General features: G+C 41.8%; 1 protein-coding gene across 1 annotated transcript in view; it reads left to right on the top strand.

Annotated features, from left to right (window-relative positions):
- Positions 1–1,552: 1,552 nt before the first annotated feature.
- LOC135098400 (uncharacterized) overlaps positions 1,553–26,806 on the top strand; it is a 36,383-nt gene continuing 11,129 nt past the window's right edge. Inside the window, exons 1-14 of the mRNA XM_064000731.1 lie at positions 1,553–1,830; positions 4,273–4,437; positions 5,310–5,323; positions 5,853–5,910; positions 14,376–14,510; positions 14,992–15,097; positions 15,267–15,404; positions 15,655–15,727; positions 16,016–16,107; positions 16,475–16,601; positions 18,336–18,574; positions 20,037–20,160; positions 22,675–22,881; positions 23,625–23,722. Of these exons, the coding sequence (XP_063856801.1) occupies positions 1,553–1,830; positions 4,273–4,437; positions 5,310–5,323; positions 5,853–5,910; positions 14,376–14,510; positions 14,992–15,097; positions 15,267–15,404; positions 15,655–15,727; positions 16,016–16,107; positions 16,475–16,601; positions 18,336–18,574; positions 20,037–20,160; positions 22,675–22,881; positions 23,625–23,701 (1,833 nt within the window). The 3' untranslated portion in view covers positions 23,702–23,722. The remainder of the gene's footprint in view (positions 1,831–4,272; positions 4,438–5,309; positions 5,324–5,852; positions 5,911–14,375; positions 14,511–14,991; positions 15,098–15,266; positions 15,405–15,654; positions 15,728–16,015; positions 16,108–16,474; positions 16,602–18,335; positions 18,575–20,036; positions 20,161–22,674; positions 22,882–23,624; positions 23,723–26,806) is intronic.

Genomic DNA, 26,806 nt, shown 5'->3' with positions numbered 1-26,806 from the left:
TCTCTCTCTCGTATTTTTGACTGGACAAGTTGAATCAGTACACACACACACACACACACACACACACACACACACACACACACACACACACACACACACACAGAGAGAGAGAGAGAGAGAGAGAGAGAGAGAGAGAGAGAGAGAGAGAGAGAGAGAGAGAGAGAGAGAGAGAGAGGCTGCCCATTAACGTACGATACGTGTGTGTGAGTGTGATTATATGAAATGGAAGAAAAAGAAAACGGTACTTTTTTATATCAAAATTTTTTTTCACTACTACTACTACTACTACTACTACTACTACTACTACTACTACTATTGCTACTATTATCACACCTGGCCTAATTAGCAGGAAATTTATGTAAATTAGCAATGCGGTATTCAAGTGTTGGAAGGAGGAGGAGGAGGAGAGAGGAGAGAACAATATGTACCATTCTCTCTCTCTCTCTCTCTCTCTCTCTCTCTCTCTCTCTCTCTCTCTCTCTCTCTCTCTCTCTCTCTCTCGTACATAGAAACACACACACACACACACACACACACACACACACACACACACACACACACACACACACACACACACACATGTGAAAAAGGAAGAGGAAAGAATAATCAATAGGAAGAAGGAAGGGAAGAAAGAGGAGGAGGTCTAACAAGAGGGAGAGAAGGGAAGGAAGGAAGGAAGAAGAGGACATGAGTTGTACCGAGGCGCCCTTTGTGTGGCTGCCTCGGTTGAGGGTGCGGGCTGGGACTGATGAAGGGGCGGGTCTCGTGGTGTGTTAGGGGGTGATGGGGGGCCATATAGTTGTGTTGTGGTGTGGTGGTGTGACGGCAGGCACCGTGGTGGCGGTGTTGTGTTATGAGTGTGGTGCAGGCAGAGTGAGGGTGCGGGGTTGGCGTGGAGCGCGGCGCCCTTCCTGGAATGGTGACGTCCTGCGCACCGTGAGTCTCGCGGGCGGCGGACACAGTGACGGTGCGCGACATGTTCGAGGGGTGGCGGCGGCCCCCCTAGGAGCTCCAGGGCGGCAAGAAGAATGGCGGGGGGCCGTCCCGCACCAGGAGCGTCCTGCTGCCCAGCCCCGTGGTGTGGGGCAGTGACGCGCCGCAGGCCTCCTTCCTGACGCTGCTGCACAACGGCGGCGCCAACGTGCTGCTGGATGGCTACGACGGAGGCGGCGTCGGCGGCGGCGGCAGGGGGGCGCGGCGGTGGGGCGGCTGCTAGGGCCACCCTGGCCAATGGGGAGCGCTCCTCAGACTCCCAGGACTCCGGGGCCATTTCGGGCACCACGTCAGGCAAGGAGGCCAGCCCGGGCTGCGAGGAGAGCTCGGGCTCCGAGCAGAGCAGCGCGCCGCTCCACGAGGACCCCCGCCACGAGGAGGACCAGTCCAGCCCCGCCCCAGCCCGCTCCTGCGCGGCCCTGCCCCACTCCCGCACCACGCCCTGCTCAACGGGGGGCGCCATGCCGCGCTGGACGACGCGCTGCGCCCCCTCACTCTCTACGGGCAGGAGACGGGCGGCGGCGACCTGGGCAGGGTGCGAGCGGCACACGAGGCCAACATGAGCATGCTGGCGGCGCTGTTCACGGGCCCCAAGCTGGAGGAGGCGCGCCTGGAGGGCAGCAGGGAGGAGCCGCGGAGCCGTCAGTCCCGCTCCCCGGCGCCCCGCAGCCTGCACAGCCCCGAGACAGGATACAAGACCTTGCCCGCATCTTGCTCAGAGCACGCCCTGCGCGGCCTGGCGGGCGGCCTCAGCACGCCCGCACGGCCACAGATGCTGCGCACCATCAAGACGCGCCTGCAGCTGGCGCGGTCCCGCGAGGGCGGCGGGGCGGAGCGGTGTGTGTGTGGCGGAGGGGGGACTGGCCGGGGGCGGCGACCCCTCTGTACAGTGCAGCACGCATTATTGTGTTACCCTCACCACTCTCTTCACCCAGCCCCCCACCACGCCCCCCACCACACTCCCTCATCCCCCCACTCCTTCACTCTCCCTTGTGTAGCACGAGCATGGTCACACACACACACACACACACACACACACACACACACACACACACACAAAACTTTCTCTTTTTATTAAGACTTGCAATACACCGCCTCGCCCACTCCCTCTCTCCCTCTCTCTCTCTCTCTCCCTTTCTCTCTCTCCCTGTCACTTTGTGTTGAGCTGCCTCTGGAACGTGTCGCTTGAGCGGAAAAAGAAAAGAGAAAATGGAAGAGAGAAAAAAAAAGTGATTTTCGTACATTTTCAATATAATTTCGTGTTTTTAGGGCAAAACAATTAAACCAAAACTCAGAAATGAAGAATTGTCTCTCCGCTAAAAAAACGCGCATACCAAAAATCAGAAATAACTCCAAACGAAAGAGACAAGACCGATCACGAGCAGTTGCGACGCCGTACTGAAAAACATTGAAGTCTCCAATGCTGAAATATTGTTAATCTGTCACAACAATCTTAAAAACACCCTTAAAAAAAACTTTGTAACCTCATCTAGGGTGTTTGGAATGTAGAAATGTTGTTTTGGGTGTGTTTGGGAGTGTTTTTATGATTATTTTTATTATATATTTATTTTTTTTGTGCTTTAAATTCCAATAACTTCAAATAGAGCCTTTTAAAGAGTGCTTCTCCCTTTAGGAATGTTGAAATGTTGTTAATCTGTCAATACAACCTTAAAAACACCCTTGAAAACCACAGTAACTTCAACTACAACCTTTTAAATACAGGTAGCAGGGTTCTCAAGGATGTTCCTCATGTCAGTAATGCAGAAATGTTGTTAATCTGTCACTAGAACCTTAAAAACACCCTTGAAAACCACAAAAATACAGCCTTTTAAATACAGTTAGCAGGGTTCTCAAGAGTGTTTCTCCTGTTAGTAATGCAGAAATATTGTTAATCTGTCTCTAGAATCTTAAAAACACCCATAAAAAGCCCTTGTAACTTCAACTAGGGCCTTTGGAAAGTAGAAATGTTGTTAATCTAACACTAGAACCTTAAAAACATCCTTGAAATCCCACGTCACTTCAACCACAGTAAACAAACAAACAAAGAAAATTTATTATTATTCTTTTTATTTACTTATTTGTTTGTTTATTTATTTTGTTTGAGAAAAAAAAATATTACATATATATATATATATATATATATATATATATATATATATATATATATATATATATATATATATATATATATATATATATATATATAATATATATTATTTCATTATTTTGTAGTAATAGTAGTAGTAGTAGTAGTAGTAGCATATTTTTCATTGCATTTTGTTGTTGTTGTTGTTGTTGTTGTTGTTGTTGTTGTTGTTGTTATGTGTGTGTGTGTGTGTGTGTGTGTGTGTGTGTGTGTGTGTGTGTGTGTGTGTGTGTGTGTGTGTGTTTCCATTGTATACATACCATAATACATTAATATTTTTATAGTGAAAATACAAAAAAATATTACTATTATTATTATTATTATTATTATTATTATTATTATTATTATTATTATTATCATTATATTATTATTATTATTATTATCATTATTATTATCATTATTATCATTATTATTATTGTCATTATTATTATTATTATTATTATTATTATTATTATTATTATTATTATTATTATTATTATTATTATTATCATTATTGTTACTATTGTTATTACTATTATTATTAGGTAGGTGAGAGGTGAATCAATAATGTACTACTAGTTGGAAAAATTGATAACTAATTTTTCATACCATTGTCTGGTAAAGGTCTCACAAAAATGATAGACCCGGGACATGTTTTCTTCTTATTTTCCTCCTCCTCCTCCTCTTCCTACCCTCCCCCCTTTCTCTCTCTCTCTCTCTCTCTCTCTCTCTCTCTCTCTCTCTCTCTCTCTCTCTCTCTCTCTCTCTCTCTGACTGTCTTCAGCCTCTCTCTCGCCATTACAAGGCACATGCACAAGACTTTCTTCTTTCTCTCACCCCTATTTTGTCCACCTTTCTAATGCAAGAGTTAACCAGTATTCTCAATCAATCACCACTATTCTGTCCTCTCTCTCAATTGCAAGAGTTAACTCTCTGCCTCTCGTTGCCATTGATCAATGACTCTCTTACATAAAATAAATAAATAAAATAATGATATATATAAAATGAATGACCAATTAAATTAAAGAACGAAATTTTTGTAAGCCTAATCTAGCCTAATCTAGCCTAGCCCAACTTAACTGAACCCAGTGTATCTGTCAGATGAAAACAGAATTGAAACACGTCTCAATCTCTTTTTTTCGGTATTGTTACAGCAGGGGTATGGGTGCGGGTGGCAGCACTGTGGAGTTGGCAGCACTGGGAGAAGCGGGAACAGGCAGAGAGGGGAGACGCGTGGCCAGAGAGGAGGCCAGCGTGTGCCTGCCTGCTTTGGAAGTGTTTCCCTGCCTGTTGAGTGCCTGTCGTGCCCTGGGAGACTTGTGGTGCCCCCTGTAAACTTGTAAAGCAGTGTACTTGCGGAGGATTTGTCGATAAACCTAGGAAATAGTGCCCGTGTTTTCCTTTGTGCCCTGGCCTCGTGTGTGTGTGTGTGTGTGTGTTTTGTCCCGGCGTTCAGAGTGCTACTTATTTGAGGCCCCGCTGCTCAAGTTTCTTGATCTGTGCCCGTGTGGATAACACGCCCGCCCGGAGTGAGGGGTAGGCACAACAGTATTATTAGAAACATGAACCGTCTAACAGCCACGAAAAAGAAATGTAAATTTTCGTATGGAGAAGCAAAAATCACTGGAATTTGGCTTTCTAAACTAACCTAATTCTCTCTCTCTCTCTCTCTCTCTCTCTCTCTCTCTCTCTCTCTCTCTGTCAAATGTGCAGGTATGGCAGTCCATGGAAGTAATGTTTGGCAGAGCAAAGGACTGACTTGTGTTCCTTGTTGATAACAAACAAACATGAGCAGGCAGGGTGTAGTAATGTTTTGATGCTACACTGATGCATTAGCAAATAATAATCATAAATGGTTTATTAATAATCCAGTAAGGACAAAATTTATATTGTACTGGATACAAAAAATAATATGTAATAAATATAAGCTTAAAATTAGGAACTTATTAACTAAGGTGGTATTACAGGAGGAGGAGGAGGAGGAGGGTTTGTATTGCTGTACAGGAGGAGGAAGAGATTTTGTGTTGCTGGCAAGAGGAAGAGATTTTGTGTTGCTTGGAAGGGGAAGAAGAGATCTTGTGTTGCTGGGAAGGGGAAGAAGAAATTTTTGGCAGTCATGGAGAATGTGTCCCTCCTGGCTGGGTCCTGCATCATGGTGGTATGAGTTGCCAGTGATGTGTCTCTGCTACAGTGCTGCCATGCCAGGTGAGTGAGGCAGCCTGGCAGCACAGTGGAATGTTATGATGGGCAGCTAATGTATGTGCACAGGAAAAATAAATGCTGGATTCTTTAAAAAATCAGTTTATCTGTATTTTACTGGAGAAAGGCTAAACATAAGTTAAAAGTAATGTGTGGGATCCAAGGAATTAGTAATGTTTTCTTTGAAAGCTATTGGGATGAATTTCAATGGAGAAAAAGGTTCTGATAAACTGGAATGGCTGCTGTCACCATTCTTTTACTTGTCAGTCAATGGTAGGTGTCTGACTCCTTAAATATCACAGCCACACATGATGCCTGTCTCATGACACAAAAGTAGTACAGTTGAACACCACACTATAACCACTTGGGTTAACTTGGAAGGTTCACCCCTGTGGACGCTCCATAACAAGTCACTCTAACTGCCATGCATCAGTGGCTTGCCTTACCTTACCTTACCTTACCTTACCTTACTGCAGTGTCTTATCCTCCAGTACATTAGCAACTATGGACCTCTACTCTTGTCTGCATTGTGTAGCTTGTATCATCTGCACTGCTGTCATCCTTGCACTTGTCAGCTTCACCAAACTTTCCATGTAGGTATATCTCCCCTGGTCTTTTTCTTCTACTCCCCTCTATCATTCCCCTCGGAACAGCATGACTGTGTATGAAGTGTTATTGAGTGGTGACAGCAAGGTAAGTGGCATCAATCCTTGCTCTTGTAAAACTGAGCCTGGCCAGTTGCAGAACACAGTATGATAGTTTGATGCCATTTTCATGAGTAAATTTTAATTTTAAATGAAGTCTGACCGTATATTTCAACTTCCAAACCTAACCATGAAGTTTTGTCTCCCTGCACCCCTGAACAGTCTCACCAGCTGCCTTGCTTCACTCCCCTGGCCATGTGAAACAGGCAGGCCAGCAGCTGTCATGAGCCAGTCACAGTGTACACTATCACAGTGCATAGTATCTGCCCAGTCCAGTATTTCCATTCCTTGCATTAATGTATTTTATTTTATTTATTTATTTATTTTATGTAAGAGAGACACAGGCCAAGGGGAATAAATAGTGAAAAAAAAGACCACTAAGGTGCCAGTCTCAAAAGAAAGGTTAGAATGAGAGGATAAATGTCTTAAAACCTTTGTCTTGAAAGAGTTCAATTCATAGGAAGGAGGAAATACAGAAGCAGACAGGGAGTTCCAGTGTATGCCATGAATAGATCCCCTTTTGTGTGTGTGTGTGTGTGTGTGTGTGTGTGTGTGTGTGTGTTTTATGTAGGAGGGACACTGGCCAAGGGCAACAAAAATCCAATAAAAAAAAAATGGCCCCTGAAATGCCAGTCCCATAAAAAGGTCCAAAGTGGTAGTCAAAAATTGAAGGACAAGTGTCTTGAAACCTTGTGTGTGTGTGTGTGTGTGTGTGTGTGTGCATTTATGTAGTTGTATTTATGTAGTTGTAATGTATGGGAGGGGACCTATACTTGTGGTGTCCTGTCTTTGCATCTCATGGTGTTTAACATGGCCCTTAAAAAAATTGATGTATTCTCTTTACTTTCCCATCCCATTCTATGGACTGGATGGGAAAGCTGTTCATTTTCATATTCCTTGTGTAACTATCTTTTTTTATGTTCCTTCCATGTCCTCTTGTATCTCTCATGTCCCACTGTATTAGGTCTTCTCTATCCACCATGTCCATATTCTTCATCATTATATAAATTGCCATCAAGTCTCCTTCTTGCCTTCTTTGTTCCAGCATTGTCAATTCCAGTTTTGCTAGTCTCTCCTCATATAACATGTCCAACAAGCATGGAACAAATGTTGTTGCTGCTCTTTGAATCCTTTCAGGTTTCCTGATGTAATTTGTTGTGCTTTGTGAACACACTGTTGCTGCATATTCCAGCCTTGGCCTTATCAGAGTGATGATCACTTTCTTTACCCTTTCTTCATCCATGTGGATAAATGCCACTCAGGCCTTTTTTTTTTTTTCTCCTCATTAGCTTGTAAGTCTCTCCAACAATTTTATTTATGTGTTTCTCAGGTGACGTGTTGTCTGATATGAATACTCCTAGATATCTCTCTGACTTTGATTTCTGTATAAGCTCTCCTCCAAGTTTATATTCCCTTGAAATCCTTTGCTTGCTCTTTCCAAACTCCATTACACTGAATTTCTTGACATTGAATTACATTTCCCATGTGCAGCTCCATTTCCAACTTGTATTAAGGTGTTGCAGTATTTCACAATTGTCCTGTACACTCACTTGTCTCATGAGTTTAGCATTGTAGGCAAAGAAACTTTTACTGATTCATCATTCATGTCATTCATATATGTTGCAAACATAATTAGGGGCAAAACTGATCCCTGTGGGTGATAACTTCCTTCCAAGAAGATCATTTGTCTCTAATAATCACTCACATTTCCCTGTCTGTCACTGTTATTTGCCCAGGGTCGTGCACTGGTGCTGCTGGAAGTTATTAGGGTTTTGAGGAGTTATCTTGCTGTCCAGCCAGCCACTCCCTTACGTTAAGAGCTCATGGTTCATGGTGACTGATCTCTGGGTAGGACTGAGGCTCATGTGCCACACACCGTTACAGCCAGGCCACAACCCTCATCTCTCATCCCGTATCTACAATACTTGCTGCTGGTAAACAGTTGCTATGTTAAGAGGCTCACTCCTCTCTCTTACTATTCTTGGGGCTTCAACCCATCCTGATTTTTAATGTTTTTGCTTATGTCATGATCCTAATGATAGATAAAGAGAGAAAAATATTGAACCCAGCTAATCATGTCTGTGATCTTTGAAAATAATCCTGATGAGAGAAGAGTGCTTTTAACAGTGTGCTTAATGGTCATCCTACTTCCTGCCATTCTTTCAATGTGATGAATTAGAAGGCTGTCTTTGATTCTGCTCTTGACCACTCCTATATTTCTTTGTACCATTAACTCTTTTCTGTTATTTAGCATCTTTTAATTTTTTTCTGTTGCTTATGAGAGCCACATCTAAACACTATACTGGCTACAAATGTGAAAATCTATTCCTGTAATTCTTTTCTCTTTCTTGTGACAGCCACATCTAAACATTACACTGGCTACAAATGTGAAACTCTTTTCTCTCTCCTGACATCTTTATCTAAATATTATACTTGCTAGGAATTTGATAATCTATTTCATTCTTTTCTCTCTCTTGTGACAGCTTTATCTAAACATTATATTGGCTAGGAATTTGATAATCTATTTAATTCTTTTCTCTGTCTTGTGACAGCTTTATCTAAGCATTATACTGGCTAGGAATTTGAGGATGTATTCACTTAAAAAATTGTTTTTCTCTACATTGTGGATGCATGCAATGACTACATACAGTGCATGTGAACTGCTGTTGAAAGAGTTGATTAATGTGGGGTGTAGTCATCTTGTTTCCTGCCAGTCTTTCTCCATGACAAATTGCATGGTGTGTTTGATCCTCCCCATGCCCATTCCTGTATTCCTTCACTCCATTCACCCTTCACTGGTATTCAACATATTTTTCCTCCCTGAGACATTCTATTTTGTTTGACACCCACTTCCAAACATTATACTGGCCAGAAATGTGAAAATCTATTCATTATTTTTTTCCCTTCCTTGAGAGAGCCACAGCTGAATGTTATAATGTGCTGGATACAAATTTAAATATCTATTTTTTAGTCTTTTTGTCTTCCTTGTGACAGCCACATCTAAACATTATACCTAATAGAAATGTGAAAATACATTATTTTAATTCCTTTCTCTTTCTTCTGACACCCACTACTAAATATTATATTGGCCAGAAAACTACAAATCTATTGCTTTCATTCTTATGTTTATCCTGTGAGAGCCTCATCTAAACATTATACTGGTTAGAAATGTGAAAATCCATTCTGTTTTTTCTCTACCTTGTGACAGTCACATCTAAATATTATAAATGTATTTTCAAGTTCTTTTTGTCTTGTTTGTGACAGCCAGTTCTAAACATCATACTGGATATAACTTTGAAATCTATTCTTTTCTTTCCTTGTTGATGCTTGCAGAGATTGTCCACAGTGCCCTAAGTGGTTGGAGTTGTTGCTGAGAGCTAATTAAGGTACAGTAAAATCCCTCTTATCCGGCATCAACGGGACCGCCGACATGCCGGATACTTGAATATTACTGGATACTTGAATAGAAGTGAAATTATGTACACAATCACCACCCTACACTCACGCATCCTACCATAACAAAGATCAGCTGATCTTAATCAGCAGCTGATCTGATCAGCTGCTTAAGTGTAAGCACAACACGTTTCCTCTTTTCTACAACTTTAGGCATGATGAAGGCATCAGGCGATAAACAGTGCACACGCGGGTCTGAGTCACTGAGTAAACACAGTGTAGTGGGCCGCGGGTGGCGTGAAGCAGTGCTCTCTGGTGGCGAGGGGACAAAGTATGCCTCGCGCGGGAATTTTAATTGATTTTATGAGTACACCTTGATTTTTTATTGATTTTAAGGCTCGGGGAAAAATGTGCCGGATACTTAAAGCTGCCAGATGAGAGGGATTTTACTGTACATATTATTACATTATTACAGTATTACAGACACTCAGGAGCAAAGGAGTGAGGAAGAAAGCTTAGTCCAGTAGTATGTACTAATCCAGATGTTTTGTAATGTGATAATGCAGTGTGTTTAGTGTTTGGAATTGATGTTGAAGGAGTTGATTAATGCACATGTTATTATTACAGGTATTCAAGAGCCAGGGAATAAGCAAGAAAGCTGAGTCCAGTCTGCTGTCTGCACATTAAGCCTCAGCTTGTTTGCTCCCATTATGTATTGTACTTAAAGCTTTGAATTATTATTGAAAGAGTTAATTAAAGCATACATTATTATTACAGGCATTCAAGAGCAAGGGAGTGAGGAGAAAAGCTTAGTCCAGTCTGCTGTCTGTGCATCAAGCCTGAGCTGGTCTGCTCCCACGATGCAGTGTGTGGCAGTGTTAGCAGACACGGCTCTTGTCTGCACCTCATCCTCTTAAAGATATGAGGTGAGCAAGAGGGTGATATTGGTGTAGCTTTGTGTACCATGTGGGAAAACTCCTGCTATGGGATAGAGTCCTTGGTTATAGAAACAATACATTTACTCTGGATGATACACACTAAGACTAAGATACCACTGAGTGGTTTAACTGCCCTACAGGCCTCAGTGAGTACATTGTGGCTTAATTAGGGTTGGACCATTTCATCCTGAGTGTTTATGTGTTGTCCTTTCTGGGAATTTCCCAGCCTGTGGCACTGCCAGACTTTTTAATGGGCAAATTACCAGATTAGACCCTAAGTGTCAGAGATAACCTTGCTTCCAACTCTCTCTCTCTCTCTCTCTCTCTCTCTCTCTCTCTCTCTCTCTCTCTCTCTCTCTCTCTCTCTCTCTCTCTCTCTCTCTCTCTCTCTCTCTCTCTCTCTCTCTCTCTCTCTCTCTCTCTCTCTCTCTCTCTCTCTCTTTTTTCACATGCTGTGTGAGAGGAAGTGACCAGTGGATTGACAGGTCACTCTGACTAACTGACTGAGTCACTCAAAGAAACGTGACAACACCTGGAGGAAACGTTGCCAAGTATTGTGGTGTTTGCAAAACACAATGCAGTTCTCACTAAAAAATAGACATATATTACATTAACTTACCTTTTTATATCATTACAGTGTATATATGCTACAACTCCATTTAATGTTGTAGTAGTAAGTATCTGACATAAGGTATGTGTTGGTAAAGTTTAGCAGCACCACAGGACGGGAAATCCCCAGAAAGGACAATACCCAAATGTTGAGGATAAAAGGGTCAGACCATAGGTGAGGCTGTCCGAGTGTTGGAGTGGAGTGGTGTTTGTACGCTGGTGTCAAAAGCAGGTCTTCTGTGAAGGAAGAGAGAGTGGCTGCTCAGACTGGAGGCCAAGACACCTTCACGTGTCTGGCCTCACCACAAGTCCCTAGAACATCATGTCAGTTAAGAGAACTCAGGGTATTAGTTTGTCCTTTTCACAACTATAGACCCAACTAGTTATTGAATTTGGTATTATTTCTGAGATAGTAATCAGCCAAAAAGCATTACTTACTGCATTATTAGATGGTAAGGGAACTGAACTGTATAAACCTTTTGCTTGTTCTTAGGACAAGTAAAAAGATATATGGCCAGCTGTGCTATACCTAACCTCCTGGGGTGTAGTAGGATGGTCCATGAAACTGTCCCTTTCCACCACGGGCTGGCTGGGCTAAGAGTGTGAGTGATGTGTGTGTGTGTGTGTGTGTGTGTGTGTGTGTGTGTGTGTGTAATATAGGGTTTGAGCAGGGCTCATAGTGTCCTGTCTCCATAGCTATATTTATCCAGCATTTCCTTAAATTTCTGCATGTTTGGTGCTCTAACAACCTCTTCATTTAAGCAATTCCAGATATTCACAGTTCTATGTGGAAGACTGTTCTTCTTGATGCCCCTCAAACACTGACTCTTCTTCCCTCTCAGTCCTCCTATATGTTTCTTCTTCCACAATAATCTTTTATGCAGAACTTTATCAAAAGTTTTTTGATGTCCAAGCACACTACATCTACCCACCCATCTCTGTTTTGTACTTCATCTATTACTCTTGTATAGAAACTCTGTAAATTTGGTACACATGACCTTCCTCTTCTGAAACCAAATTGTCTATTTGTTATAACTTTGTTCTTTTCCAAATATTTCACTCACTTTTCTTTGATCACTATTTCACAGATCTTGCCTATAACACTAGCTACCAACACCAGTCTATAATTTAGTGGCTCAGTCCTCTTTCCTCCTTTGTGTATTGACACTATATTTGCTCTCTTCCACTCTTTTGGTACTTTTCCCTCTATCAGTGAGCTGTTAATCACATCCCAAATTGGCTCCACCACTTGTTCTCTACATTCCTTTAGTGTCCAGCCTGATACTTTATCAAGCCCCAATGCTTTCCTGACATCCAACTCTCATAACAATTTGCCAATTTCATGTTTTTGCACCAAGACTTTCTGTAACCCTTCCCACCACACTTCCTCATTTGGTTCTATAAAATTTGCTTCCACATTGAACACAGACCTAAAACTCTCATTCATAATTTCACTCATCTCTTCCACTGTTTGATATATCCTTTCTCCCTTTACTATCTTGTCAATGGTCTCTCTGTTTATCATCTTTCCATTAATATACTTGTAAAAAAAAGCTTGGGGTCTTCTTCACATTTCTTTACCACATCCTTTTCAAGTTGTTTCTCCTCCTCTCTTCTTATTCTAAAATATTTATTCCTTGCCTCCTTATACTGCTTTCTATTCTTTTCATTTTTTTTTTGCTTCTTCAGTTTTTCCAAGCTATATCCTTTCTCTTCTTAGCTTATGCACATCTGGCATTATACCAAATATGTTTGTTCCTCCTTACTTTTTATATAGGTACATACTTCTGCACACCTTCATTGTACTTCTTCAAGAATGTTTCATATTTCTCTTGCACTCTCATGCCTTCCGTAAGTCCCTTCCAAAGAATTTTCTTAACTCTGCAAAATTTGTCTTTGTGTGATTTAATCTCCCATTTTTATAATCCTCCTTACATGCTAGAACCTCCCAGTCTTACAGTACCACTTCTAACACCACATGGTCACTTTTTCCCTTTGGGATTAAGCATTTAATGTTTGGACAGGGATATGTTTTTTTTTTTTTTTTTTTTTTTTTTTTTTTTTTGTGAACACCAGGTCTAGCATTGATGGTTCCTCCTCCTCTCTGTATCTTGTAAATTCCTCCACCCATCGGTCCATTGTATTCAACATAGCTAACTGTAGCGTTTCTTCACTCCATCTGGCCAGCATTTCCATTAACTTCCATCTCCTCCCAGCTGACATTTTTGCGGTTAAAGTCTCCCACTAGTAGTATTTTACTGTCCTTCCTTATCATGTTGTCTAGGCACTTCAACACTTCCTTTTGCATTTCCTTGTGTTGTGGCACGTATGTTAATATGATCCTCCTCCTCTCTCTTCCACTAGTCCTGATTGTTATACCTATCACCTCCACCATACCATCTCCACGTTGCACTTCTTCCACATATATATCATCTCGAAGTATTATCAGTACTCCTCCTCCTCCTTTTCCCTTCTCTATCTCTCCTCTAGTAATTATATCTCTCCTCCTTAAAGCTTAAGTGGACTTCCTCTTTTAACTTTGTCTCTGTTAGGCACAACACATCTGGTCTACTTTCCTTCAGGTAATCTCTCACTTCCAGTACACCTGAGAGTAACCCATCTATGTTTGTATAAATTACTCTTAATGTACTGCTTCCCCACCACTTGTAATTTCTCCGTCTGCTGCTTTGGTTCTTTCAGTACTTGTTCCCTTTCCCAAGTATACCATTTCCTTAGTGTCATATCTAGTATCCTCCAATAAAATTTCCTCTTCTCAGTCTCTGTCCTTCTGTCATTTTTTTCCTTAGCTTCATTTCTCAGGTCCTGCTCTTTTTCCCTTTCTTCCAAGTTCATATCTCTTTTTACCCAAATATTTTTGTATTCTGAACTTTCAGCCAGCTTCCTGATTCTCACTAGGATCTGCTGTATTGCAACTTGGGATCTCATTCTCACTTTTAATGGTCTTTTACCTCCCTCACTATATTTTCCAATTCTATGTGCCTCTTCCACTTCTCGTTCCAGTCCCTGTTCCTCATCTTGGACCATTGTAATAATTTTCCTTACCAATTCCTTCCTTTCCATCTCTCAGATTTAACTGGGTTTTCTTCTCTTGCAGTCCATGTGTGTGTGTGTGTGTGTGTGTGTGTGTGTGTGTGTGTGTGTGTGTGTGTGTTGCTTTGTATGGGTCACTACATATGTGATTACCAGTCTGGTATACAGAAAGATAGATAGATTATTATTGCTGCTGCTGCTGCTGCTGCTGTATATAGATAAATAGATAGATTTAACTTTTTTTTTCTTTTTTTACTCCAGAGAAGGTAGAAAGATACCCATAACAATATATTTTACTTACTCTGCTCCAGAAAATATAGGAATGTACCTATAGCAATTTCCTAAAGCAGTTTTCCCATCCAGGTGGTATGAGCACTGGGATAAGATGAAGAGCGTACGCAGCAAGTTTGTGGATGTTTTGCGGCTGCACGTGCGGGGTGGAGCGGGGGGCATGGGTCTGCTGTGCCTCAGGGGAGTGGGTGGCGCAGGGGGTGACGTGTATGTGGAGGGGAAGGAAGGTGAGGCACGGAGACACTGTGTCTGTTGTGATGGGAAGTGACATAGAGAGACTATGTTTGTTATGACAGGAAGTGAGGCATGGCATTTAAACACTGTTATGACAGGGAATGAGGCTTGCAAACTTCCTTCTCACCCTGCTCTCCCTCTCACAGACCACTTCTCACCCTGCTCTCCCTCTCACAGACCACTTCTCACCCTGCTCTCCCTCTCACAGACCACTTCTCACCCTGCTCTCTCTCACAGACCACTTCTCACCCTGCTCTCCCTCTCACAGACCACTTTTCACCCTGGTCTCCCTCTCACAGACCACTTCTCACCCTGCTCTCCCTCACACAGACCACTTCTCACCCTGCTCTCCCTCTCACAGACCACTTCTCACCCTGCTCTCCCTCTCACAGACCACTTCTCACCCTGCTCTCCCTCTCACAGACCACTTCTCACCCTGCTCTCCCTCACACAGACCACTTCTCACCCTGCTCTCCCTCTCACAGACCACTTCTCACCCTGCTCTCTTTCACAAACCACTTCTCACCCTGCTCTCCCTCTCACAGACCACTTCTCACCCTGTTCTCCCTCTCACAGACCACTTCTCACCCTGCTCTCTCTCACAAACCACTTCTCACCCTGCTCTCCCTCTCACAGACCACTTCTCACCCTGCTCTCCCTCTCACAGACCACTTCTCACCCTGCTCTCCCTCTCATAGACCACTTCTCACCCTGCTCTCCCTCTCATAGACCACTTCTCATTCTGCTCACCCTCTCATAGACCACTTCTCACCCTGCTTTCCCTCACAGACCACTTCTCACTCTGCTCTCCCTCTCACAGACCACTTCTCACCCTGCTCTCCCTCTCATAGACCACTTCTCATTCTGGTCACCCTCTCATAGACCACTTCTCACCCTGCTTTCCCTCACAGACCACTTCTCACCCTGCTCTCCCTCTCACAGACCACTTCTCACCTTGCTCTCCTTCTCACAGACCACATCCCTCTTACCCTGCTCTCTCTGTCTGTCTCTTTCCCCCACAGGCCACAGTCTGCTGAAGCTGCGCAAGGCTCGGCCAGACCAGCGGTGGGTTGGGGCAGCTGGCATGGACAGTCGCAAGTATCGCATCTGAGGGGAGGCTGGTGCTGAGCTGACCATTCCTGTCCCTACCGGCACCACCGTCTGGCTCGAGCAGCACCAGAAATTGCTGGGTGAGGATGCCACTCTCACCTTTTTCCTGATGGCACTCTCACCCTTTTCCTTTTTCACCCTGTCTTTATTTTCTCTTTGATCTCTAGTTAGGAAAACTTTTTTTTATTGATAGGAAGGAATTGGTTCTGAAATAGACTGGTGGATGAATGGAATGGACTCAGTAATCAGTTGTTAGTGTGTATGTGTGTGTGTGTAGGATAGTTAAGCTGTAATCAGTAGAAATATTTCCCTAAGTTAAGATGTGATTTTTATCTTTTCTTCCTTTATTTATTTATTTTTTTTTTCAGGTGAGATAAACTGTGCAGGGGACAAGGTGTTGGTGGCTCGAGGTGGGCAGAGCAGCAACCCCAGCAACCAGTACAATGGGCAGAAGGGACAGGTGGGTACTGGTGGGGCATCAGGAACACTGGCAGTTCCTTGGTTTATTTATTTATTGATTTATTTGTTTTTATGTAAGTGGGTCACTGGCCAACAGCAACAAAAGGTTAAAAAGGAAAAAAAAGGCTCACTAGAATGCCAGTCCCTAAAGAGAGGTCAAAAAGGATCATCAATAATTGGAGGACAAGTGTCTTGAAATGGAAACCTCCTCTCATACATGCAAAATGTACTCTGTGCATGGACAGATAAGGCATCTGTGCAAAGTTAGCAGCTGTTGGGGTGAGAAAAACTATGTACAAACCTGCTGGCTTCTTGCACTATCCCTTTTGATGATATGTTCTCATGTTCCTATGTTGCCGCATCCACAGGGACACATTGTGAAGCTGGAACTGAAGCTGTTGGCCGATGTGGGTCTGGTGGGCTTCCCTAATGCTGGCAAGTCCACACTGCTGTGGGCCATCTCCAGAGCCAGACCCAAGGTGGCCAGCTACCCCTGTGAGTGTTCTGCACCTCTCTCTCCTTGTTCACATGATCTCCACTTCACTCTGCCTCATGTTTGCTTGATTTTTTTGACTGTACTGCTCATTGCCTTTACTTTATACTGTTTCATGTCTTCTCACTATATGTACTCTCTCTCTCTCTCTCTCTCTCTCTCTCTCTCTCTCTCTCTCTCTCTCTCTCTCTCTCTCTCTCTCTCTCTCTCTCTCTCTCTCTCTCTCTCTCTCTCTCTCTTGTCCATAAATATGTTTGTCTGTCTGTCACCACACTTCAGTCTAGAAGTATTCCCATAGTTCATACAATTCATCATTTTCATCTCCTGCCTCTGAGCCACAGCCTGCCCAAGGAAACAGAGAACCATTCCCAAGACTAGACAACTATGAATATTTTTCATGCCTCTACTTTGCTAATCTGTCTTGGGCTCATGAAAGTTATGTAGAAAGTACTTTTTTAGGTACAAGTCATTGCTTCATAAACATGACGTGCATGTAATAAAACTGAATACAGGAATTAATTAGAGGAGAAGCATATAAAAAATAATTCAATGAAATCTGTATTATTATTATTATTATTATTATTGTTATTATCATTATTATTATTATTATTATTAGTAGTAGTAGTAGTAGTAGTAGTAGTAGTAGTACATTTTATTTTATTTTATGAATTTTATTTTATTTAGATAGATTATTATTGTTGTTATCATTATTATTATTATTATTATTATTACACATTATTTCTCCTTATCAGCATAGATAATATTATGAGATGGAGGCAGTTGGCCAAGTGAATAAGCAAGTTTGGATAACCTGACTCAAGGTTGTTATGTTCACTTTAAGACAAGAACATCATCCATTGCATAACTCAGGTCAGGGGTAAAAGGAAATCAAGTGCTTGTAAACTTTATCTTAATATATTGAACAATTTATAGCAAACAAAGCTGCCTATTGAAAAATGAAGGGATAGACAGGCCAGCAGATGTTACATCACAGCAGTTTGACAAACAGATTAAGTACTCTCATGATTCACTACTAGACTAGCAAGTCACTTGTTATTCCACTTGTCACCAATACACTCCTCCCTCCAACAGGAAATAATAACATACACCATAAACTCACAATGGTTGATAATCACTGACAAACCACAAAGCACTTCACCAAAACCACCACCACAAAACAGCATTAAATAACATAACTGCTCTCACTGAATAAACCAAGACAAGTATCATGAAAACTGAAGGTACATGTACTTATCCATTGCATAGAGTGTAGCAGCTACAAGCAAACCCACCAGTCCCAAGCAGAGGCATAACACAGCTCACTACAGCCGACCAAGAATATCTGTCAGCTTTACCCCCGACCTGGGCTTAGGTTAAGTCCACCTGGGCCTGGCATGTACATTTCCATTGGCCAGCCACAATTCATCCCAAGCTCATGACCTGACTCCAACTTTGGTTAACTAGGAACTTGTAACAATAGATAGATAGATAAATAGATTATTATTATTGTTATTATTATTATTATTATTATTATTATTATTATTATTATTATTATTATTATTATTATTATTATTATTATTATTAAAATAGTACAGATACAACATATCAGACAAACACAAAATGCAAAATCAACTGAAGAGAAACAAAACAGCACATTATAAGCCTAATTTTATGCTGCTCTCTTGAAATAACTCATCATTTAAATTTCTAACGTTATACTTTGTTCCCTCCACCAGTCACGACGCTGCAGCCGACCCTGGGTGTGGTGGAGTACAGTGACATGCGGCGGCTGACCATCGCTGACCTGCCAGGACTCATTGAGGGTGCCTGGGCCAACGTGGGGATGGGGCACCGCTTCCTGCGCCACGTGGAGCGGACACACTTCCTCCTCTTTGTGGTGGACATCAACGGCTTCCGGCTGTCACCCAAACAGCCATACCGCTCACCCACCGAGAATGTCATGCTGGTCAACAGGGTGAGTGTGTGGGTGCCCAGTACCCTGCAGGGGTGTGTGGGGCTGAGGAACTTTGGGTGAATGTGATGTCTGTGTGTTTACAGTTTTGACTTGCTGTTGTGTTGTGTTGATTGGCAGCTTTACTCTCATAAGAACATAAGAACATAAGAAATAAGGGAAGCTGCAAGAAGCGACCAGGCTTACACGTGGCAGTCCCTGTCTCATTTTAACTAATAGGAGAGTTATTTGCTAGTGCTCTTAATACTGATTCTGTGCATTTATGGTTGTATGTGGACAAAACGTTTTAGTTTTGATTCTGTTTTTATCAATTTATGACATGATGTTGGAACAGAACTCTATCATGACTTGGGGAAACTCTGTACAGTGTTGACATCTAGCCTACAATGAGTGTCTGGCTTGTGGCTTCCTTGGGGATGTCAGACACACCCTGCTGGTAAACACATGGATGTGAATTTGTGATCCCAAGTTTGAGTCATGTTGGAAGCCGAGTCTTTGTGGCAGTGACAGGACAGTCGGTCAACCAAAATCCACTCGGGTCATGATGACCACCTTGGCCTGAGTGGTAACATGTCAGACTCATGTTTCTGTGAGTCCTGACAAAGACGTGATCTCCTGTGAAACCCTCTCCTGGTTGATTCATCCTGCCTCATCCTGTCTCCAGACCAGTGTCTCAGAGTTTGCATGATGCCCCAAGGCAGTGGTTTCCAACTTGTGGGGCGCGGCCCCCTAAGGGGGCACGAAGGGCTGCCAGGGGGGGGGGCGTAAGCACTTCATAAAGTAGAAAAATTACTTAGTAGATGATTATATGTCAACATTATTGATTCTGATGGAATACATAATTGGTATACATACATAATTATGTATTGTATAATTTTTTATCTCTGACTTGTGCCGACTATGACAGTAAATAGCAGGATTTAAACCAGAGTGGAGGGGGTGCAGGGAACTTGTCATTTAATGAAGGGGGGGCAAGAATTCAAAAAGGTTGGAAACCACTGCCCCAAGGCATGACATCACAGGGACAGCCTGTCATGCACTTACCCTTCACTCACTCACACACTTCACACACACACACACACACACACACACACACACACACACACACACACACACACACACACACACACACACACACACACACACACACACACACACACACACACACACACACACACACACACACACACACACACAGTCTTCATCTTTACTTTAATTAGTGTAGTTTATGACAAACATCCCTCTCCCGCAAAAGAAAAAAAAGGCCAACAGATCTACTCTTTTACCTCTTGAGTTAATTTGTACCTTATCGCAGGCATCGTCATGAGGCCCATGAAATCCACTGCTCTTTTTTTCCTGTTCCTTTGCATCTTACCACAAAGTCTCATAAGGGCCAAGAAATCTGCTGCTCTTTTTCCTTCATTTATATTCCTTTGTACTTACTCCTCCACACCTGTACACACAGGAGTTGGAGCTGTATTCACCTGACCTGCTGAGTAAGCCAGCACTCCTTATGGTGAATAAGATGGACTCTCCCAATGCTGAGTCTCGCCTGCAGGAACTCCTTCACAACATTAAGAGGATGGAGGGTGAGTACATGGGAACAAGAATACAAGGGAAGCTGCAAGGATCTATCAACCCACAGTTGGCATTTCCTGTTAGAAATGCCTTCTGATTTCTACTATCATCCCCATACCTGAATTTATCTGGTTTTCTTTTAAAAGCTCCATATTGACAGGACATTAACAGCCATAAGAAAATAGGGGAAGCTGCAGGCAGCTATCAGTCCTTAACATGACAATGCCTGTACGAAACATGCCTGCCTATTTCCACCCATCATCCCCTTCCACAAGTTTGTTTAGTTTTCTTTTAAAGCTTCCTAACGACTCAGCACTAACAACCAGATTACTGAGTCTGTTCTATTCATCAACCACTATATTTGAAAACTTTTTCCTTTGTATCTCATTTAAAGCTAGCTTTATCAAGCTTGAACCCACTATTTCTTGTCCTATCCTGATCACTGAACCTAAGGATTTTGCTCATGTCATCCTTGTTATATTCCCTAAGTAAAGACCTGAGGGAGGAAGAGAGTAGAGACATCTTTTATCATTATCTTTTCATCTCATTTACTCCTTCATTCCTGTTGGTTTAATATTCTGTGTTTGAAGCACCAAGCCAACTGATTATGTGGCACTGAGATTGTTATAGTTATTTTATACTATATTAGGTGAATAGCCTCTCCATTAGGGGCTGATAGGACTAAGAGTGTGAATGATGTGTGTATGAGCGGATGGTGCTTTGTCTGGGCCACCCTGTGTGGGATTGCCAACCTGGTATATGGACAGATGGACAGATAGATACATGGGTCATTAATTTGGAGCTTGGATATGAAGAAAATGTAAAACTAGTGGAGATATTTCAAAGGACACAGGAAAAAAAGGCTGCAGTGTTTTAGCCATGTGAAGAGAAGGAAAGAGTCATATGTCAGGAGAAGTGTGATGGAGATAGAGGTGCAAGGCAGGAGAGCAAGAGGAAAACTAAACCTTACGAGTATATGGATAGACTGTGTAAGGAAGGACTTGAGACAGAAACAATTGTCAAAGGAAAATATATATGACTATGCTTGGAGGAGAGCTGGCAAGAACAATGACTCTATAGAGACTAGGGAAAAGATATCAAGAAGAAGAAATTATGGAGGTGTAAGAATTAATAAGGGAATTATTGAGGTGTTTGGGCTGTGGGAGGCTGTGGAAGACAGTGCCTGAAAGTCACCAAATTCAGGGTAAACCTTCCACCATGGCCCAGGAAGTCATCAGCCAGTAGAGATGAGTCCAGAGCCTGACATGCCACCACCTAGTAGGAGGGAATGTATTTATAAATTTCTTGAATAGAGTATAGTTGTCTTACAGGGTTAAATGTCTTGTAGGGATTTAAATCCTGCTATATTTACAGTCAGTGCAGGCCGAGGTGATCTGGAAGTCACACCCTGAGCCTCTTTCCCTTCTAATGTGGCTGCTGACTGGTGCTCTCATAATGTTCTTGACACTTCCTCAAATATATTTAAGATATTTTCTATCACCATATTAATTAAACTTTCCCCAAACAGTTTTTTTTTTTTTCATATCAACAGGAAAACGGAGTATTAAACCTTCTGGAAACAAAAATGTGTCAGCAATAATTCAAGTCAAAGATAACATTGAAAATGAAACATAATATTGAAAATGAAAACTGGAATCATGACGCCTCTTGTGGTTGAGTCGTCCCAGTAGTAGTGCAGTGACTCTCCTTCACTAGGAATTACTAAAGACTAGTGTTTCTTATTGTTACTGAAAAAGGACAGAATATATTTTCTATCTTAGTTTAAGTAAATTAAATAGATGAAAGAATTTTTGCCTTTGTCTTTTCACGAAATAAGCCTCACTGGCTTTTGAAGTGAGAGTAATGAGCTCATTATATTTAGTGAAGCATTCTCCAAAGTAAAGTCCTCTCTTTTGTAAAGAATTTCCTGTATGTATGGAATGATATCACAGCCTGTGTAACACATTCATTACCTGGTCAACCTACTGTGGGAGGGAACATTGCTACCATTCCAGTATTTTGTAAAGCGTGTTCATGTTCATCTTTGATTCCTGCTCTTACATGTGAATCTTTCCTGTAAATTGAAAATGTTTTTAATGCCTTTCTGCACTAAGTGACGTTTCACATGAAGACATTTTGATGCATGCATTCTGTTCATAAGAGGGTCTCAAGTGACAGTCATAGTAATAATCACTGGACTGATGACTGACGTCTGGGAATGTCAAAATGGTGACTAAGAATGTTAGACTATTAACTATTGACTGGAGACTGGTGACTAAGAATTTCAGAGTAGACTGGTGACTTAGGATGTCATTTAGGATAGTGAGTAATGATGAGGATCTTGATTGATGAGTGGTGACTGAGGAGTGTGACTGGTGACTGGTGATTGAAGGTGTGTCATGGGTGACTTTATGTATTTGACTGGTAAAATAGAATGTCTCTTGGGATAATGAGTACTGACCATGATTTTTGACTGGTGAGTGGTGGTGTTCCTGGGTGGTGTTAACAACTGGTGTTCCTCACAGACTATATGTTGTGTTGCTCCTGTGGTGCCAAACTCACAGAGAACTCATGGGATAACTTTGTAAACATCTCCATTCCACTGTCTGAGGCATCCCAGCTGGTGACCATCCTGGGACACCCCCACCTCATGGTCCAGACCCTCAGGAACCCTGCTGACCTTGCTTTTGACTTGGTGACTGTCAGGAGTGGGCTGCTCAGGAGTGGGAGAGGTGAGCTGCACTCAAACATGTGTTTTGTTAGTTATGTGTTTGTTCCTGACCTCTAATCCTTCTGCTTATGTTGTCATCCTCTCTTCTCCATTGGGCTCCTCCAATCACAGTCTCATATCTGCATCTTGTCCTATTGCTCCAATCCCTCCTCAGGATCCTCCTAAGCAGAGGTGCCTCTGGCATTTTGTCTCTGCTAGTTGGGGGACCTGATGAGGTATTTTGCTGATTTTCCTTGGAATGGCCACAGCTTCCATGTCAGAGACCAGGGGTGCGTTAAGTTAAGTGACTTGGGTTACCCGGGTCACCCAGTTCTCAACTGAACGCTCTCTTTGCATGACTCGGGTGACTCGGGTGATTTGGGTTACCCAAACCGAGGAGGTGGTGTGCTCTGTGCTTTGATATCACAGCAAAAATGGCCACCCAACCATACTTATATTGGTGTTATACATGCTTAGTTATTGTGCATAGTGCAGGGAGGCTCCCTTACTTTGAAGAACCTTGCTCCAGTTGTCATTGTGGGTGTAAAGTTTTCTGAACACTTCTTCTATCAGTCAGTGTTTCTCAGTGGTGCAAGACTGATACTTTTTTCCTTTACATGATATTTGAGCCAGATACCAAAGTTAGCTGATAGCTTATTTTCCATTAGATGATATTTGAACCAGAAACCAAAGTTAGTTGATATGAACTGATTTTCCTTGAACCAGAGACCAGATCCACCTGACTGCTTTTTTTTTCTTTTCCAGGATATTTGAACCAGAAAGCAAAGCCAGCACAACCCACTTCAAAGCTTCCTTGGAGGGTTTCTATGGACTCATTCTAGAGAAACTGGTCACTGAGAAATGTAAGTATGCAAAAGTTGGAACAGAATTTATTAGCTAATATTTACCTTTGAAGTATGATGTTGTAGTGGTCAGAATGTTTGCTTCTATCTTGTTGGAGTTGTGTTAAGTTTGCATTCAGTTTGCAGTGTGTCCAAGTAACTGCAGTTGGTGTATGTATAGCTGATGTAGAAGCTGTGCCTGCTGCCTCCTTCCTTCTTTTAATGGTGCACCCTTAAATCTTGCCATCACCTAAAATTTTGCACTAAAAATATTTGTAATCACCTTTTTGGTCAGCTTTGCCCTAAGCTAATTTAAAAAAAAAAAAAAAAAAATATATATATATATATATATATATATATATATATATATATATATATATATATATATATATATATATATATATATATATATATATATATATATATATATATATATATATATATATATATATATATATGAATAAAGAAACAGTAATAATATCTAGCTATTATCCTTTAGATAAATCATGAAAACAAATAAACAAAAAAAAATAAATAAAAAAAGGAGGGGCATGTGGTCCATGGAAGAAGCACATGAGTGAGTTTACATGAGTGATAGGTTTGTTTCTGCAGTTTTCTTAAGGAGTAAAACTAAATTATTATTATTGTTTTCCTCGTGATCATTTTTTAATCACCTGAGAGCAAGGCTAAGTGATACAGTGATTGGATGGCATGCGGATGTTGATTGACACTTGAAAATTTTGTCATTGTTTTTGCTGCCAACTTTATAATTGGAAGACTCTCTCTCTCTCTCTCTCTCTCTCTCTCTCTCTCTCTCTCTCTCTCTCTCTCTCTCTCTCTCTCTCTCTCTCTCTCTCTCTCTCTCTCTCTCTCTCTCTCTAAGTAAAATTAAGTAAAGTAATAGACTGGAAATATTAAAATGTATGTATCTTTTATTTATATTGATAAATCATCATTAACAAATAACAGTTTTGTGGTTATGTCTTTTTGAACAGTGCAGTGTCCTAAACACAGAGGCAGGCAGTCTCCCTATTGAAGCAGGCTGAAGCTAAACACTAGAGGCAACAAGATTCAGTCTACTTTTACAGTGTGCAGCTTTACATATAATTACAGAAGTACATGAGACTTACCGTAGGTTAGTTGAAATGTGCTTCGGATTTTGCGAGGCACATCACGTCTGCTAGATGGTAGAGTTCACATGAGATACACTACACTTTGCCACACAGTCAGTCTTTAAAGATACAACTACCCACATGAAATATTATCTCCCAACCCTTCCAGTCCTTGAATTTTTGTTGTGTAAACCAAGAATCATCAATTAACAAAGGGAGGGAGTGGAGGGCATGTGAACTCTACCATCTAGCAGACGTGATGTGCCTCGCAAAATCCGAAGCACATTTCAACTAACCTACGGTAAGTCTCATGTACTTCTGTAATTTTACTTCGGCAAATCACTTGTCTGCTAGATGGTGCCGTTCACATGAGATTTTAAAGTCATGTGGGTGTTGTATGTAAAGGGTTCTGTCAAATTTCACATTTTGTAAATAGGTGTAAATAAAAGTTCCTATTACAAAAACCCCATTGTCATTTATGAAAATAGAACATGATTTTTACTGCTGATAACATTTCAAACCTTACATTATACTGAGCCTGGCACTGCTTCTTGAAAAAGGGTCTATTTCCCCTTGTACTCGTATATCCTTATTATAATATTTAGCAAATGTGGCTTCCTGCGTCCAACCAGCTTTTGCCATGATGGTGGCAATAGGCACATCCAGTGTCTTGGCCTTAGACACTGACACAGGTCTAATACTACCTGCTGTGTACCTCTTGGTATCAATCCCACACTTACATAACATGGTCTTAAGCCACCTTGCCACCATGTCCTTAGAAACACCCCTATGGGGTTTTATATAACTTATGAGTAGTCTCCCATCTGCATTTCCAGATTCTGTCCTTAGCCTCTCAGTTCTTTCTATATATTCTTTCATAGCCTTAACTACACACAATCTGTAATCCTGAGGATAAGCTTTAAATACAATAGTACCAACATTAAATTTTGGCCTGCATTGCTTGATGTTACCTCCTAACAAAACTGAAACAGATTCTTCTCCAAATGCCATATTCACCAACAATAAGTGCAAAGTTTGGATCCTGGCTGCTTGTGTCATTGCCATCAGCATCACCATTTTTAGCGATAAGTCTTTCAGTGTTAGGCTGTGTAGTGGTTCCATGAGTCTTATCTTTTGTAATACAAGTTTCACATCCCAGGTCGTTGCGTACCTGGGTGTAGAAGGGCGTAAGTTGAAGACTCCCCGCAGAAATCTGTTGACAAGTGGGTGATTGCCCGTTCTGCAGCCTTCCACCATAATTCCTATTGCAGATAGAGCCCCTCTTGCCGTGTTAATGCTTTCATAACCCACATTCCTTTGAAAGTTACGAGACAGAAAGTTTAATATATCTGCTATAGATGGTGCAATGGAATTAATGTTCCCTCTACTACAAAAGAGTGTCCACCTCTTGATGTGAGTGTTGTATTGTCTACCTGTTGCTGGTTTCCAAGAGGCCATAATGATTTCCGTACCTTCTTTAGATATGCCACGTTCTCCAAGTTGTTTCCAGACAACTGACAAGCCATCAAATTTGTGTGTTTCATTATTGGGTGTTCCTCAGCAGTTGACGGATGCATTAGCACATTTTTCCTTCTCTGTATGACCCGAGGGTCGTCTACTAGCATCCGAAGGAGCACCCCCATCCACGGTTGTGATGGCCAAAGTGGCACTATGATCCATCCTCTGGTCCTTTCCTCCCTTAACTTCAGCAGACATCTAGAGATCAGAGAGAAGGGAGGAAAGAGGTAAACCAATTTAAATTTAGCCCACGGAATTGTAACTGCATCAATATATGCAGCCTCTGGATCTGGTGTCCATGCACAGAATGGAGTCATTTGTTTGTTCAAACGTGAAGCGAATAGGTCTATACAAGGATTCCCAAATATAGAACACAATTCCTTAAATATCATCTCATTCAGCTGCCACTCATGTCCCTCATTAAAGTAACGTGATGCCTCGTCGGCCATGACGTTACATTTGCCTGGTATGTGGG

Source organism: Scylla paramamosain, unplaced genomic scaffold (genome assembly GCF_035594125.1).
Source record: "Scylla paramamosain isolate STU-SP2022 unplaced genomic scaffold, ASM3559412v1 Contig59, whole genome shotgun sequence".
NCBI lineage: Eukaryota > Metazoa > Arthropoda > Malacostraca > Decapoda > Portunidae > Scylla > Scylla paramamosain.
The sequence above is the reverse complement of the archived record's forward strand: the minus strand, read 5'-3'. Positions and strand labels throughout refer to the sequence as shown.